This window comes from Microtus ochrogaster, linkage group LG3, assembly GCF_000317375.1.
Source record: "Microtus ochrogaster isolate Prairie Vole_2 linkage group LG3, MicOch1.0, whole genome shotgun sequence".
NCBI classification, from domain to species: Eukaryota; Metazoa; Chordata; class Mammalia; order Rodentia; family Cricetidae; genus Microtus; species Microtus ochrogaster.
The window spans coordinates 20,436,978-20,452,024 of NC_022029.1; the positions used below are offsets into that span (position 1 = coordinate 20,436,978).

The 15,047-nt window shown below is 39.9% G+C and overlaps 1 protein-coding gene across 1 annotated transcript; it reads left to right on the forward strand.

Annotated features, from left to right (window-relative positions):
- The first annotated feature begins 3,703 nt into the window (after positions 1-3,703).
- On the forward strand, positions 3,704-5,269 carry LOC101990924 (putative vomeronasal receptor-like protein 4). The gene is made up of 2 exons (XM_005360638.1): positions 3,704-3,712; positions 4,343-5,269. Exons 1-2 carry the CDS (start codon positions 3,704-3,706, stop codon positions 5,267-5,269), a joined length of 936 nt encoding a protein of 311 aa, XP_005360695.1.
- The last annotated feature ends 9,778 nt before the right edge of the window (positions 5,270-15,047 follow it).

A 15,047-nucleotide genomic window follows, 5' to 3' on the forward strand; every position in this document is an offset into this window, starting at 1 on the left:
CCTTTGTTTATGGCTAGAAACCAAATATGAGTGAGTACATCCCATGTTCCTCTTTTTGGGTCTGGCTTACCTCACTCAGGATAGTGTTTTCCCAGGATGTGTCTATGTAATTTTTAAATTTGTTTTTATCCTAGAAAATTTTGTTTTCTCCATTTATACTGAAGGAAAGCTTGGCTGGGTATAGTAGTCTGGTCTTGCATCCATAGTCTCTTAGTTTCTGCAGTACATCTATCCAGGACCTTCTGGCTTTCATTGTTTCCATAGAGAAGTCAGGTTTAAGTCTGATAGGTTTACCTTTATAAGTAACTTGGCCTTTTTCCTTTGCAGCTCTTAATATTCTTTCTTTATTCTGTATGTTTTGTGTTTTGATTATTATATGGTGAGGAGATTTTTGGTTTTTTGGTCCAGTCTATTTGGTGTTCTGTATGCTTCTTGAACCTTCAAGGGAATATTTTTCTTTAGGTTGGGAAAGTTTTCTTCTATAATTTTATTAAATATATTTTCTGGACCGTTGAGCTGTACTTCTCCTTCTTCTACCCCTATAATTCTTAGGTTTGGTCTTTTTATTGTGTCCCAGATTTCCTGAATGTTTTGTGATGAGAATTTGTTGGTTTTGCTGTTTTCTTTTACCAGTATGTTTATTTTCTCTATGGTATCTTCAGTGTCTGACATTCTTTCTTCTATCTCTTTTTTTTTTGTTTTGTTTTTTGTTTTTTTTCGAGACAGGGTTTCTGTCCTGGAACTAGCTCTTGTAGATCAGGCTGGTCTCAAACTCACAGAGATCTGCCTGCCTCTGCCTCCTGAGTGCTGGGATTAAAGGCGTGTGCCACCCCCCCCCCGGCTTTCTTCTATCTCTTGTCATCTGTTGGTAGTATTTGTCTCTGTAGTTCCTGTTCATTTACCCAGATTTTCCATCTCGATCCTTCCCTCGGTTTGTGTTTTCTTCATTACTTCCATTTCATTCTTCAAGTCTTGAACAGCTTCCCTTACCTGTTTGGTTGCTTTTCCTTGTTTCTCTTGATTTTCTTGGGTATCTTTGAGCGATTTATTCATTTCCTCTACCTTTTTGTTTGTAATCTCTAATTGTTTAATGGCAGTTTTTCACCTCCTGTTTAAGGTCCTCTATTATTTTCATATAATTAACTTTTGAGTCGATTTCTTCTAATTCTTCTGGAGTAGGGTGTACAGTTCTTCTTATTTCGGGATCCTTGGATTCTGGTGGTGTCATGTTGCCTTTCAGGTTGTTGGAGGAATTCTTGCATTGGCGCCTTCCCATCTCTTCCTTCAAATGGAGCCAGGAGAGGCCTGGTGTCTTGGTCCAGACTTTGCTGTGACTGACTCTCTGGGTGTATCTCCTCAGTGTAGAAGCAGGAACTGTTATCCTCCAGATGAAACTCCTCAGCACCGAAACATGGACACCTGGTAATCCAATGACCCGCGGACAAACGGGAGAACTTGGGGGGCAGGGTTGGGTCGAGTAGAACACAGGAGACCCTGCCGTGCAAGCTGAAGGTGCCCGTGCTTCCTTTGGGGGTCCTTGAGGCTGTCCGGTAGGCAGGAACTCACCGCTCTGGGTGGGTAGCCTTAGTGTAGGAGCAGAAACCTGTTCCTGAGCAATGGACCTTGCAGATCAAGCAGGCTTGGGGAGGGGTCGTGTGTAAGAAAGACAGCCCTGAAGAAGGAGCTGGGGGAGGGGTGTTTATGCTCTCTTCTGGGACAGGCCGCCCCTGGATAGCACACACTCACCCTTCCAGATGGAGCTTCTCAGCACCTAAGCAGGGACGGCTGGTAGACCAATGAGCCGGGGACAAAAGGAAGATTGTGGCAGGCAGGTCGGGGTCCAGTAGAGCACTGGGCTACAGTTCTTACAGTTTGGAGATCAACACTTGAATGAGATTTTATTCTGGAACTTTTATTTATTAAGATTTATTTATTTCATTATATATACATATGTGTTTTGTCTGCATGCATGTTGTGCACCACTTGCTTGCCTGATTCAGAAGAAGGCAATGGAGCCCCTGGAACTAGTTATAAATGGTCATGAACCACCATGTCGATACTGGAAAATCAAACCCAGGTCTTCCACAAGAACAAATGTGCTCTTAACACTGAGCATCTCACGGGTTCCTGTCCTGGAGATTTTAAAACACAGTTCACCATGGTGAAGCTTCTTTAGATGTATGTTTGTAGGAGAAATAGATGCTTGGCTCTTGCGATTGGGATGAATCTATTCATTTACTAGATTATGCTTTTTAGGAGTAAAAATCATGTAAATATAAAGTATATGATTTATGATCTCATATCCATGGGGAGATTTTACAGTTAGAGACATGTAGGACCCACTAACTTCTGCATTATCTTTTTACATACCTGCATTAATTAGTGTATGTGGAATATGGTAGTCAACTTGAAAATACAATTGGTCACTCTTTTCTCACAAAAATCTTTTTTTTAAATTTATTTATTTATTAAAGCTTTCTGTCTCTTCCCCACCACCACCTCCATTTCCCTCCCCCTCCCCTAATCAAGTCCCCCTCCATCGTCAGCCCAAAGGCCAATCAGGGTTCCCTGCCCTTTGGGAAGTCCAAGGACCACCCACCTCCATCCATGTCTAGTAAGGTGAGCATCCAAACTGCCTAGGCTCCCACAAAGCCAGTACATGCAGTAGGATCAAAAATCCATTGCCATTGATCTTGAGTTCTCAGTAGTCCTCATTGTCCGCTATGTTCAGTGAGTCCTGTTTTATCCCAGGCTTTTTCAGACCCAGGCCAGAAAAATCTTAATCAAGGTAACTGTTTTCTATTTCTATCACAAAGCCAATTTTAAAGTACCTAATTAAATTAATTTGATAAAATAATGACACTTGTCCCAGAGCCAAATAACTAACATCGTTACCAAAGGTTAAGAATGTTGATTAAAATTATAAAACTGTCTGTGTGTTGATGTGTGATAACACTGAGGACCTTGATTTCCACTGCATTGGAAAGAATCTCTTTTAAAACAGAAATTCCAAAACAGCATCACTATATGGTCATCTGTGGCAAGTTCATGTTTGTCACAATGTGCTGAAAATAGTGTTTCTTTAGTGTGGCATGTTTTCTCCTGTTAGAGGCTCCTGGCTCCACTTCTGCAGATTTGAGTATGTAGCCTGTAGTGTCTACAGATACCAGGAAAGCAAACTGGGACCATGGCCAGGATGGGGGTGGTGGGAGGGAAGAATGGAGAGGGACAAGTAATAGAAGGGAAAGAGCTGATCAGGGAGAGAGGGAAACGGGCTCCTTCGAGAGGAGGAGGAGACAAATCCAGAAAAAGATGGGAGTAAGGTAGAGGGAATAGCAGAATACAATTGATCCGATAAGGGGGATGGGAAAGCAGGTGGGGAGGCTCCTTAGGGAAGGGGAAGGGGATTAAATACAGAAGGAGGATGTAGGTATTTAAAATAACAATACAAATGGCTGAAGAAGACACAAGGATTCACATTGTTACCATTTTATCTCCTCCCTGCCCTCAAAAAGGAAAAGAAAAAATAGTTGTCTCAGAAACTGGGAGTTAGTTAGCTGGGAGTTAGAACTTGAAGTCAAGTTCACAAAAGGTTTAAATGAGATTGGAACTAAACAGAGAGACATGTGGGACCATTTATGAGCATAATGGTTATACAATTCACAAGGCATGGAAAGTGCACTAATGGTCTCCAGTTGTAGCTATGTCTTCAGTTCCAGACCTAAGGGATGTAAGAGTTCATAAATATTTATAAAACCAGATGAATTGAGATAGACTTTTTACTGCCTAAAATAGTAGGGTTATCATGCATTTATTACTGTGATTCCATTAGAATTATGAATCTAAACCTGGATAGTTCAAAAAAGAGCTTGTTAAAACTATGGACTATGAGGCTAACTCACTTGATTTTTTTGATTTCTGATTTTTCCCAGATCAGAATAATTTTTGTTCAGTTCGACAAGTATGATTAATACTATGTTCATCACTACCATTTTAGGTGTTAAGTATAAAATAAGGCAATATAAATCAGTAGGATTGATTTTTCTAAGACGTGAGGTCCACAATGCAATACATGCACACAAAATGTAAATTTTGTATAGGATGTGGGTGACAATGCATTTATTATGCACAATATGCTATATATACAGAAATTACATGGAGGTTATATAGAAATATAGGCCATATCTAGTCTGGAACAATAAAAATAAAGTGACAGATAAATCAAGAATAGGTAGGTAAAAGACAGTGATGATAAAGACATGTTGACGAGTGAGTCACAAGTTTGATGTATACTCTATTATTTTTCTAGGTATATGAAATATGCTTCCACTATGCTTTTAAGATGACTACATTTCCCACTTTGTCCTCATTAAACGATGTCCTGTATTTCCAAGCTGGACTTGGAGTCCTTGCCAATATATTTCTCCTTGTTTTCTACACTTTCATAATCCTATGTCACAGATCTAAGCCCATGGACCTGATCTCTTGTCAACTGACCTTCATCCACACAATGTTGCTCCTCACTGGAGGGGTTGTTTGGGTTACAGACATATTTGAGTCACAGAACATTGAGAATGACATCAAATGCAAGACAGTGTTTTACATACACAGGGTGATGAGAGGCCTCTCCATCTGCATCACCTGCCTCCTGAGTGTGTTCCAGGCTGTCACTATCAGTCCCAGTACCTCTTTCTTGGCGAACTTTAAACTTAAGCTAAAGAAGTACATAATCAATGCTTTCTTCTATATTTGGTCTCTCAATTTGTCATTCAATAGCAACCTGATCATCTATGTCGGTGGTTTTACCAATGCAAGTGAGACCAATCAGATGAAGGTCACTAAATCCTGCTCACTCTTCCCCACAAACTACATCATCAGGATACTGGTGTTAACAGTGACAACCTCCAGAGATATATTTCTTGTAGGAATTATGCTGACCACAAGTGCATACATGGTGATAATCTTGTTCAGACATCAGAGACAATGCCAATATCTTCACAGCCTCAGCCACCCGAGAGCATCCCCTGAGAAAAAGGCTACCCAGACCATCTTGCTGCTGGTGACTTTCTTTGTGGTCATGTACTGGGTGGACTTCATCATCTCATCCACTGCAGTCCTGTTATGGATGTACAACCCAGTCATCCTGAGTGTTCAGAAGATTGTGATGAATGTTTATCCCACAATTACTCCTTTAATACAAATCAGTTCTGATAACAGAATAATCAATATGCTGAAAAACATTCGGTCAAAATACCACCAGATTTTGTAAAAAAAAAAAATTGTATTTTTCTTTAAAATATATTTATTTTAATTTATATGGAGAATGTTGTGCCAGCTTGTGTGCATGTGTGAATTTCTGGTGACCGGGGTGGTCAGAAGAGGTCACTGTATCTCGGGGAACTGGATAGACAGATGGTTGTATGCAAGGAGTGAGGCTAGGGAAGCCTCAACACTTTCTTTTTCTCAAAAACAGACTTTTCATTAACTGTTTGATAGTACTTGTAGCAAATCAAGATTCTTCACATATTTAAATATAATTTATGGTATAACACATATACATTCTTGTGATATTTCTGCTGCTAAATACTATAGAGTCCTTTAAGTCCATTGTACACCATAAGTTGAAATTTCTACAGGAATTTTCTTACTCTCTCCTTTTTACTTTATATCATAAATGTTCCCTTGATGCTGAGGTCACTCAAAGGAAGCCCTTTAGTGATACTTTTTTGTTTGTTCGTTGTTTTTTCAAGACAGGGTTTCTGGAGCTTTGGATCTTGTGCTGGAACTAGCTTCTCTAGATCAGGCAGGACACAAACTCACAGAGATAGACCTGCCTCTGCCTCGCAAGTGCTGAGATTAAAGGCGTGTGCCACCACCACCTGGCACTGATACTGACTTTTTAAGTTTTGCTTTTGAAAATATTTTAATCTAATCTCAGTTATCGGGAATAGTAGTTTTAATTCTGTTTCTTAGTTATAGTTTCTCTGAATTCATAAAAATAATGTGAGCTTCGATTTTCTATTTTTTCTCTTGAGTTAAACACTCTAACATGAAGTTTCCATGTATTTGCACTTCATTCCATCTATGCTTCCTGAAAAATTGTCAGATAAAAGTAGTTTATATCTACATACATGCTCTACAATGTAGTGTGTGTTTGTGTGTGTGTGTGTGTGTGTGTGTGTGTGTGTGTGCGTGCACATCTTAAGGATGTGTGTGAATGTGCCCATTAAGGCCAGGAGACAACCTTGGTTGTGGTTCTTCATATGTCATTCTCCTTGAGCTTTGAGAAAGCATCTCTCCCTGTGATAAGGGGTTTACCAGATATGCCAAGATGGTAGCCCCAGATATTCTTTGGTCTCTGCCACTTCAACTCTGGGATAAAAGTATTTACCACCATGCTCCAGCCTTTTAAAACATTATTCTCTGTTGTTTAAATGAGGTTTGTTTCATACAATGTATTCCGATTAGGGTTCCCCTTTTCCTCCTTGTCTCAGTTCTTCACCACATCCCCTCCAATAATGTAGTAATATGAGCAGCGGTCTGCTTCCCCAGCACCTTGCTGCCCGCACAGCTAGCTTTACCCGAAATAATTACACGGAAACTGTATTCTTTTAAACACTGCTTGGCCCATTTCTATCTAGCCTCTTCTAGGCTAACTCTCACACCTGGACTAGCCCATTTCCAATCAGGTGTGTAGCACCCCAAGGTGCGCTTACCGGGAAGATTCTAGCCTACGTCCATCCTGGGTCGGAGCTTCATCACATGTGTTTCAGAGAGCAGAGCTATCCCCGCGTCTGCCCAGGAGCCGGGAGCTCTGCTCCAGACAGCAGAGCTGTTGAGTCTGAGCTCACTTCCTCTTCCTCCCAGCATTCTGTTTACTCCTCCCACCTATGTTTTAACCTATCAGGGCAAGCAACTTCTTTATTTAATTAACCAATGACCTTCCTCCATCACAATAAACAACACTAAGATAAGACAAAAACAAGTAGATAAGAATAGAAAAAAGAAGAAAAAGAGCCAAAGAGAAAGCACAAGAGACACATACAGACATAGAAACACACATGTTTGCACACACAGAAATCTTATAAAAACACAAAAAAACAAAATTCATATTACAGATGTAAAGTATCTGCGAATATTCCATTTATATTATTTTGTGCTGATTATCTACTACAGGGCATGGGAACTAGCCTTAAGAGTGGTTTATTTCCCTAGTGAGGCTCCCTTGAAGAACACTTATCTTTCATTTGCAAGAGGCTATGAAAAGAAGATAGCTCCCAAGTTAGGATTGCGATCCTGTGTCCACTTCTCTCAGCTCTAGGACCTTACATAGTGAAGACCTGTGCAGTGCCTGTGCATGCTTCCACAGTCTCTGAATTTATATGTGTGTTGGTATGCTGTGTTTAGAAGGTGTGGGAGCCCATGTGTGACTCAGTTTCCATCTGGAGTCAATTCTGATTTAAAACGTCACTTGAGTTCAAGCTTGCCTGCTCTGCTTGTTCTAGTACCCTTGAGGGTTGTGAGAAAGGTCTGATTAAGCTGACAGAAAAATCCAGACAGAAGAAGTTGCTTACACCAGGACAGGAATAATCTTGTGGTTAGATACTGACTGTCTATGCTGTGCTTTGTTCTGCTTTTGTATATAAGCAGGCTCTGAAATAAACTCGGGGCTGTGCAGAGTAAGATGGAAGTCCCTCGAAGCTATCCTGTGTTTTCTGTCTTAATTTATTTCAGACGTTTCCTTAATCCTTGCACCCCTACCTAGTTACCATCAGTCTCCAACAAATAGACCTTGTTTTCTTGGTATTCTCAATCCCTCTTGCTCTTACATTCTTTCTATCTCCTTTTCCAAAGAGTTCCCTGAGTCCTGAGGGTAAAGATTTGAGTGAGATATCCCCTGTAGGACTGAGTGTTTTAGGTCACTCTGCATATTGTCTGTATGTGAGTCTCCGTATTTGTTCCCATGTGCTCTCAGAGGAAGCTTCTCTGATGATGGCTGAGAAAGGCACTAATCTATGAGAATAGTAGAATGCCATTACGAGTCATTTTATTGCTATGTTTTTATAGCAGAATGTAGAAATTCTACTGAATTTGGTTTTCCCCTAGGCTTCTGGCTTATCTCATGTCAGGATCTTAATCACCCAAGCAGTGTCAGGTATGGGTTTCATCTCATGGAGTGCATCCTTTAAATCAAATCAGATATTGGTTGGTTGTTCACACAAGCTTTGTGCCACTATTGCAGCAGCATATCTTGGGGGCAGGCAGGGCACTGTAGCTTGAAGGGTTTGAAATTGGGATGGTGTGCAGAGCACTCTCCAGAATGATGAACACTAAACCATAGGGGTGAAGGTTCTAGATAGGCACCAGCTCAAATTTTCTGTGTTCAATGATTTTTGCAGGGTATTGTCCTCAGCAAAAAGGCCTTACCACCCATTTGGGAGATCAATCAATAAATGGCCTTGGTGATAGCCTGGGTTGTTTGATGGTTTCCATGGGGCCCATTTGTCTAACAACTCAATTAGATATAACCTATTCCTCGTACTAGAATCTTCATTTTGGTGATTAGAGATATTCATTTGTGGCTGTCTCCTCTTTTAGTTGGTGATTTAATTTATTTCACCTTCAGATATATATGTAAGTTTTTACTGTATTATATTTCCATACAACCCCTCAAGGGTTCCTTAGTTTTAGTTGTCTCTCTCCACATTCTGTTGTAATAAGAGTGGCAGGGCTGCGTCCCCAGCACCCCGGCCGCCTGCTAGCTTATGTCCCGAAATAATTACACGGACACTGTATTCTTTTAAACACTGCTTGGCCCATTTTATCTAGCCTCTTCTCGGCTAACTCTCACACCTGGACTAGCCCATTTCTAATAATGTGTGTAGCACCCCAAGGTGTGCTTACCGGGAAGATTCTAGCCTACATCCATCCTGGGTCAGAGTTCATTGCGCCTGCCCGGGAGAGGGGAGCATGGCCTCTGAGCTCACTTCCTCTTCCTCTCAGCATTCTGTTCTGTTTACTCCTCCCTCCTATGTTTTAACCTATGAGGCCAAGCAGTTTCTTTATTACTTAACCAATGACCTTCCTCCATCAACATCCCCTTTCTTTCCCCACTCTTCCTTCCCTATTCCCATTTAATTTTCCCATTCCAACTCCCCCATCCACCCATCCTTCCTTCCATCCATCCATCCATCCATCCATCCATCCATCCATCCAGCATCATCTATTCTATATGCCATTCCTAAGGAGATCCATTCATTCCTCTATTCCCTTACTCTATACCTAACCTCTGTGGTTATATAGATTGTAGCTTCCTTATCAATGACATAGCAGCTAAAATCCACATCTAAACAAATGCATATCATTTTTTGTATTTCTGGGTCTGGGTTACCTCACTCAAAATCTTTTTTCTAGTTTTATCCATTTACCTGCAAATTTCATGGTTTTATTTTTTTAATGGCTGAATAATATTCCAGTGTGTGAATATACCACATTTTATATTCATTCATTCAGAGTTGTACATTTAAGTTTTTTTCCAATTTCTGGGTATTATGAATAGAGCAGCAGTGAATAGTTAAACACATGTTTCTGTAGTAGGATGAAGTGCCCTTTGGGTATAAGGCCAATAGTGGTATAGCTGAATCTCTTCCCAGCTTCATGAATAACTGCCACACTGATTTTTAATATGGATATATGTAGAAAGGGATGGCTTGTTCAGTTCCCGCCTTCCCTGACCTGAATAATCACACAGAAACTATATTAATTATAGCATTGTTTGGCCCATTAGCTTGGGCATCTTATTAACTAACTCTTACATCTTAAATCAACACACTTCTATTAATTTGTGTATTACCATGAAGGCTGTGGCTTATGGGAATGGTTCTGGCAGCCACATCTTTCTCTTTGTGTGGCTAAACGGTGTCTCCTTGAGTCCTAATACTCTCTATATTTATCTCTGTTCAGCTTTCCTGCCTGGCTTTGCTCTACTAAGCCATTAACTGAAACAGCTTTATTCATTAACCAGTGGTAATAAAATATTTTCACAACATACAGAGGGGAATCCCACATCAGATATACAAGTTTACACTCCCAATGGCAATGGAAGAGTGATCTCCTTATTCCACAGTTTTCCAAAATATTGAGCTGTCTTTTGTTTTATTGATCTTGGCCATTCTGATATATATTTTATTTCAATTTCTCTGATAAATAAAATTATTGAGAAGTTTTTAAGTGATTATCAGACATTTGAGTTTCCTCTTTGAGAATTCTTGGTACCCCACTTTTAAATTATGTTGTTTTCTTGATGTCTATTTTTAAGTTCTTTTCATATTAGTCCTTGGTAAATGTCTTTTCCCATTTTGTGTCCTTCTGATTTGTGTGAATGATGGTATCTTTTGCCATGCAGGAGGTTTTCAGTTTCATGAGGTTACATTTATTAATTCTTGATTTTAGTTCCAATACTACCAGTATTCCATTCAGAAAGTCTTTCCTTGTACCATTGAGTTCAAGGCTATTCCCTACTTTCTCTTCTATGAAATTCAGTGTATCTAGCCATATGTTGAGGTCTTTGATCCTTTTGGAGTTGAATTTTATGCAGTGTGATAACTATGGATGCATTTTGTATTCTAGATGCAGCCATCCAATTTGACTAGCACCATTTTCTGTCTTTTTCTTCCCCAGTGTATATCTCTGACTTCTTCATCAAAAATTTGGTGAATATGTGGACTTACACCTGAGACTTCAGTTTCATTCCAGTGATCAACATGTCTGATTTTGTGCCAATCCAATGCTGTTTTTATTAACATATCTCTAAAGTACAAATTGAGTTTGTGAATGGTGATGCTTTCAGCAGTTCTTTTATCATTCGTGAGTGTTGTATTTTGCTAGGCATTTTGGGTTTCCATATGGCACTAAACATTATCTTTTCAGTTTCTGTGAAGATTGTGAGGGAATTTTGAAGGGGATTGCAATGAATTTGTAGATTGCTTTAGATAGAATGATCATTTCTACTATGTTAATCTTACAGATCCATGAGCATGGGAGATCTTTCCATCTGATATCTTCTTCCATTTCTTTCTTCAATGTGTTAACGTTTTTAATCATATGAGTCTTTTGCTTGTTTGGTAAGAATTATCCCAGGATATTTTATATTATTTGAGGTTATTGTGTAGGGTGTTATTTCCCTGCTTTTTTCTCAGTTCATTTGCCATTTGTGTATAGGAGGCTACTGATATTTATGTGTTAATTTTGAATCCAGCTACTTTGAGGAAAGTGTTTAACAGATGTAGGAGTTTCCTGGTGAAAGTTTTAGTCATTTATCATCTGTATTTGTCAGGGTTCTTTCTCTAGAGGAACAGAATCTGTAGAGTCTGTTTGTCTGTTTATCTGTCTAACTACCTATATCTATCTATCTATCTATCTATCTATCTATCTATCTATCTATCAATCTATCTTCCAAGGAAATTTATTAGAATGTCTTACAGGCTGTAGTCCATCCAGTCCAACAATGAGTATCTAGCTAATGTCCAGGAATCCAGTATTTTTTCAGTCTACCAGGATAGATGTCTCAGCATCTTCAGTATATAATGGATTCCTGAAAAAGTAGGCTCCAATGTCAGTAAAGGAATAAAATTTCTTGCAATAGCAAGCAGGCAAAGAGAGAAGAGCACCCTTCTTTTATGTCCTTTTAATAGTCTGCCAACAAAAGATGTGGTTCAGATTAAAGGTGGATCTCCCTACCTCAAAAGTTCTGGATCAAAGGTCTAACTTCCTAACTCAAAGATTCATATTAGAAGTGTGTCTCTCGATTTCAAATGATTTAATTAAGAAAAAACTCCCATAGGTATGTCCAGAGCCAACTCAACAACTGAGAATAGCTATCACACTCTCATAGCTTCTGCAAATAAAGACACTTTGACTTCATTCCTATTTATATCTCTTTATTGTCTTATTGTTCTAGCTTAGACTTCAAACACTATATTGAATAGGTAGGGAGAGAGTGGACATCCTTTACCTCCTGATTTTAGGGAAAGTTTCTTTCCACGTAAGCTGATATTGGCTATGAACTTGCTCTAATTGCCTTTATTATGCTGATGTATGTCCCTTGAATCCAATAGGCCAGGAAAGTCTGATAGTTTCTTTTTCTCTAGTGTATAGCCACCTTGGTAAAAGTTTGGAGGTAATTATTAAGAATGGTAACTATCAGTAAAACTCTAGTTTCGAGCTGCCCAATGTGGTTTCTGGGAACTGAACTTGAGTCCTCTGGAAAGAGCAAGTATTTTTTACCATTGAGCCATTTCCCCAGCACCAAGACAGGTTTTAAGCAGTGAATCCATCCAAACATGTAATTGCCTCGACGGGTCACCAGTCTAGGGTTAGTGAACCCGTCTGGCAGGTCAGTTATTCCAGGGTCCCGGAGAGGCACTATCTGTAAGATAAATGGGCTAGGAGAGAAGAAGAAGGCCATGCTACATTTGTCAGAGCCTCCGTTTATTAGAGAAGGGGTACAACTTATATAGGGTATGGAGTTGGGGGGTGGGCACAGGGGTCTGAGCTCTTGCCACGTGGTTCATGTTGGTCACGTGGTCCGTGTTGGTCACGTAGGCAGGAGGTTATCTTCGGTCAGGTCACTGCAGGCCAAGAAGTCACGAGTTGCCACACCTAGGAAACTAGATAGTTTGGAATGTGGGGTGGGTTCTGCAAACCCATATCTCTCCAGATAGCTCTCCATCAGCAAATTTGGGTGTGGGGTAGGCTCTGTCAATAGAACAATTCCTAACATAATTAGGGGTGTGAGGTTCTCTGCAGACTCCCCTAGGGTGATGGTTTCTGCAATGATTTTAGGAGAAAATTGGCTCCTAACACAAACATTGTAATTACCCTGAGTCTTAAAACCCTTCCATTAACACTACACCAAGGGATATGAGGCACCTTCAGCCCCTTTCTCAGTAGGTCATCTTTGGACATATACTTCAGCAATCTCTTGATGTTTTTAAAAATGTGTGAGTCTCAATGTTAACCCTGAAAGCTCTGCTCAGTGAACTCATATCAATAAACTCAGAGTGATTCTGTTTTATATTCCTCTGCCATTAACCCACAACTTTAAAATCCACTCCCACACATATTCCCCAGACATGTACTTGAACGAAATGGCAAAGTCGTTAAGTTCTTTGGAAATACAGCAAACCTCCTCGTGGACCACACTGTGTATCTCACCTCTAGGGGCTTATTTAGCCTTGAGTCTAGTTACAGGTCCACAAAATGATAGATAGGCCCTGAAGGACATCAGAGTTGTCAGTCCTGTCATCTTCTGTAGGAAAGGACACTGCTTGCTCTGCTGATGTGACAAGATTTGTTCCCTCAGGCAAAGGCAGATAGAACACCATCACAGGTTGCAGTTGGAATGCTGAAGTTGAGAGACCTTCAGAATCTGAAAATTCAGCACCTGCAGCCTCTTAGGATCATCCCCCACCTTGCCATTCCAAGTCACAGATGCCAGTTTTCAATCAGTGACCTCCCTTTAGCTCAGGAACCCTTCAAAGCTGGGAATTAAGTCTGCAGTGTCAGTCAGTGGACCAAATAAGAGGGCTTAGGTTTGTTTTTCCACACTTATAAGATACCGCTTGTGGAAGCACCAGGGGACAGCACTACATCTCAGTGTAGTGATCTTCAGAGATCCTCCTGCCTCTACCTTAGAAATGCTAGGATTAATGCTAGGATTAAAATAGTTTTGTAGTGGTGGTGCATGTCTTCAATCCCAACAGTCAGGAGGAAGAGGCAGGCAGATCTCTAAGTTCAAGTTCAGTCTGGTTTACAGAGCAAGTTCCAGGACAGACAGGGCTATACAGAGACATCCTCAATCAAAAAACCAAAAAACAAACAAAACAAAACAAAAACAAAATCAAACAGGAAAGTGCAGAGTATACACCTGAAAGTCCCAACCAGCTGCGAACTTCTTTCACAAGGCAGGAGAATGGACCTTTAAAGTATTTGCCATTAGACAGAAAGGATATGCCAATGACACCTTATTCATGATATAGTTAGTATGTGTATTAGCTAACACTGAATCTCTCTCCAATGTCATTGTTAAAGGGGCTCTGGGAGAAGGAGCAGCAGCACACCAGCGGAACTCTGGGGTGAAAATATTCATTCCAGGCAGAACACAAGCAGAAGAGAGCAAAAATGGCTGTACCAACACAAGATAAAGACTTTCAATCAAAAAGACAAAATACAACAGGTATTATATATTTTAAAGGGTCAGTACACAAAGGAGACATAGCAAGCATAAACATTTATAGACCTAAAACACCATAAGGACATGTGTTGTAATGATTTGAAAATGGAAGGGCTTTGAAAACATTACACCACTAGCAAGGGGCTTTAGAACCTTACCAGCACTAATATATTGAACAGATGGAAAGAAAGTGGAATTTAATTATAAATTGGCTATGTTGTAACATACAATATTGTTGAGTTTCCTTAACAATAACATCCATTGCAGAAAAGAAAAATGTTGGTGCCTCAAAAAGTGAAAAACAGAATTTTCATACAATCCTGCAGTCTTTTGTGGTATATCCCCAAAATGATTGAAAGCCTGTACTCAAAATATATGCAGATCTACATTTGCAACTGCATTATTCACACTGCTGAAAGATGGAAGCATCAAAACATCCACAGATGGAAAAGCAGATAAAGTGTGATTCATACACACACAGTATATTACTCGGTAAAAAGGGAATTCTGAGATATACTGTATGGGTAACCCTGAGGACATCAGGATAATAAAACATACACAAATTGACAAACAGTTGTAGCACAAATAATAAAAATCCAGAGACAGATATTGGAGTTCAAGCTGAAGATTAGAAAAGCAAACCAACCAACCACTGGAAACCAACCTCTACGAAATCTTCAGACTGCAAGCTCCTGTCTCAAATTGCCTTATATTCCTCTCTAGTGCTGGGATTAAAGGTGTGCACCACCACCACCTGGACTGTACGGCTGACTAGTGTGGCTAACTTTGCACTCTGATCTTCAGGCAAGCTTTA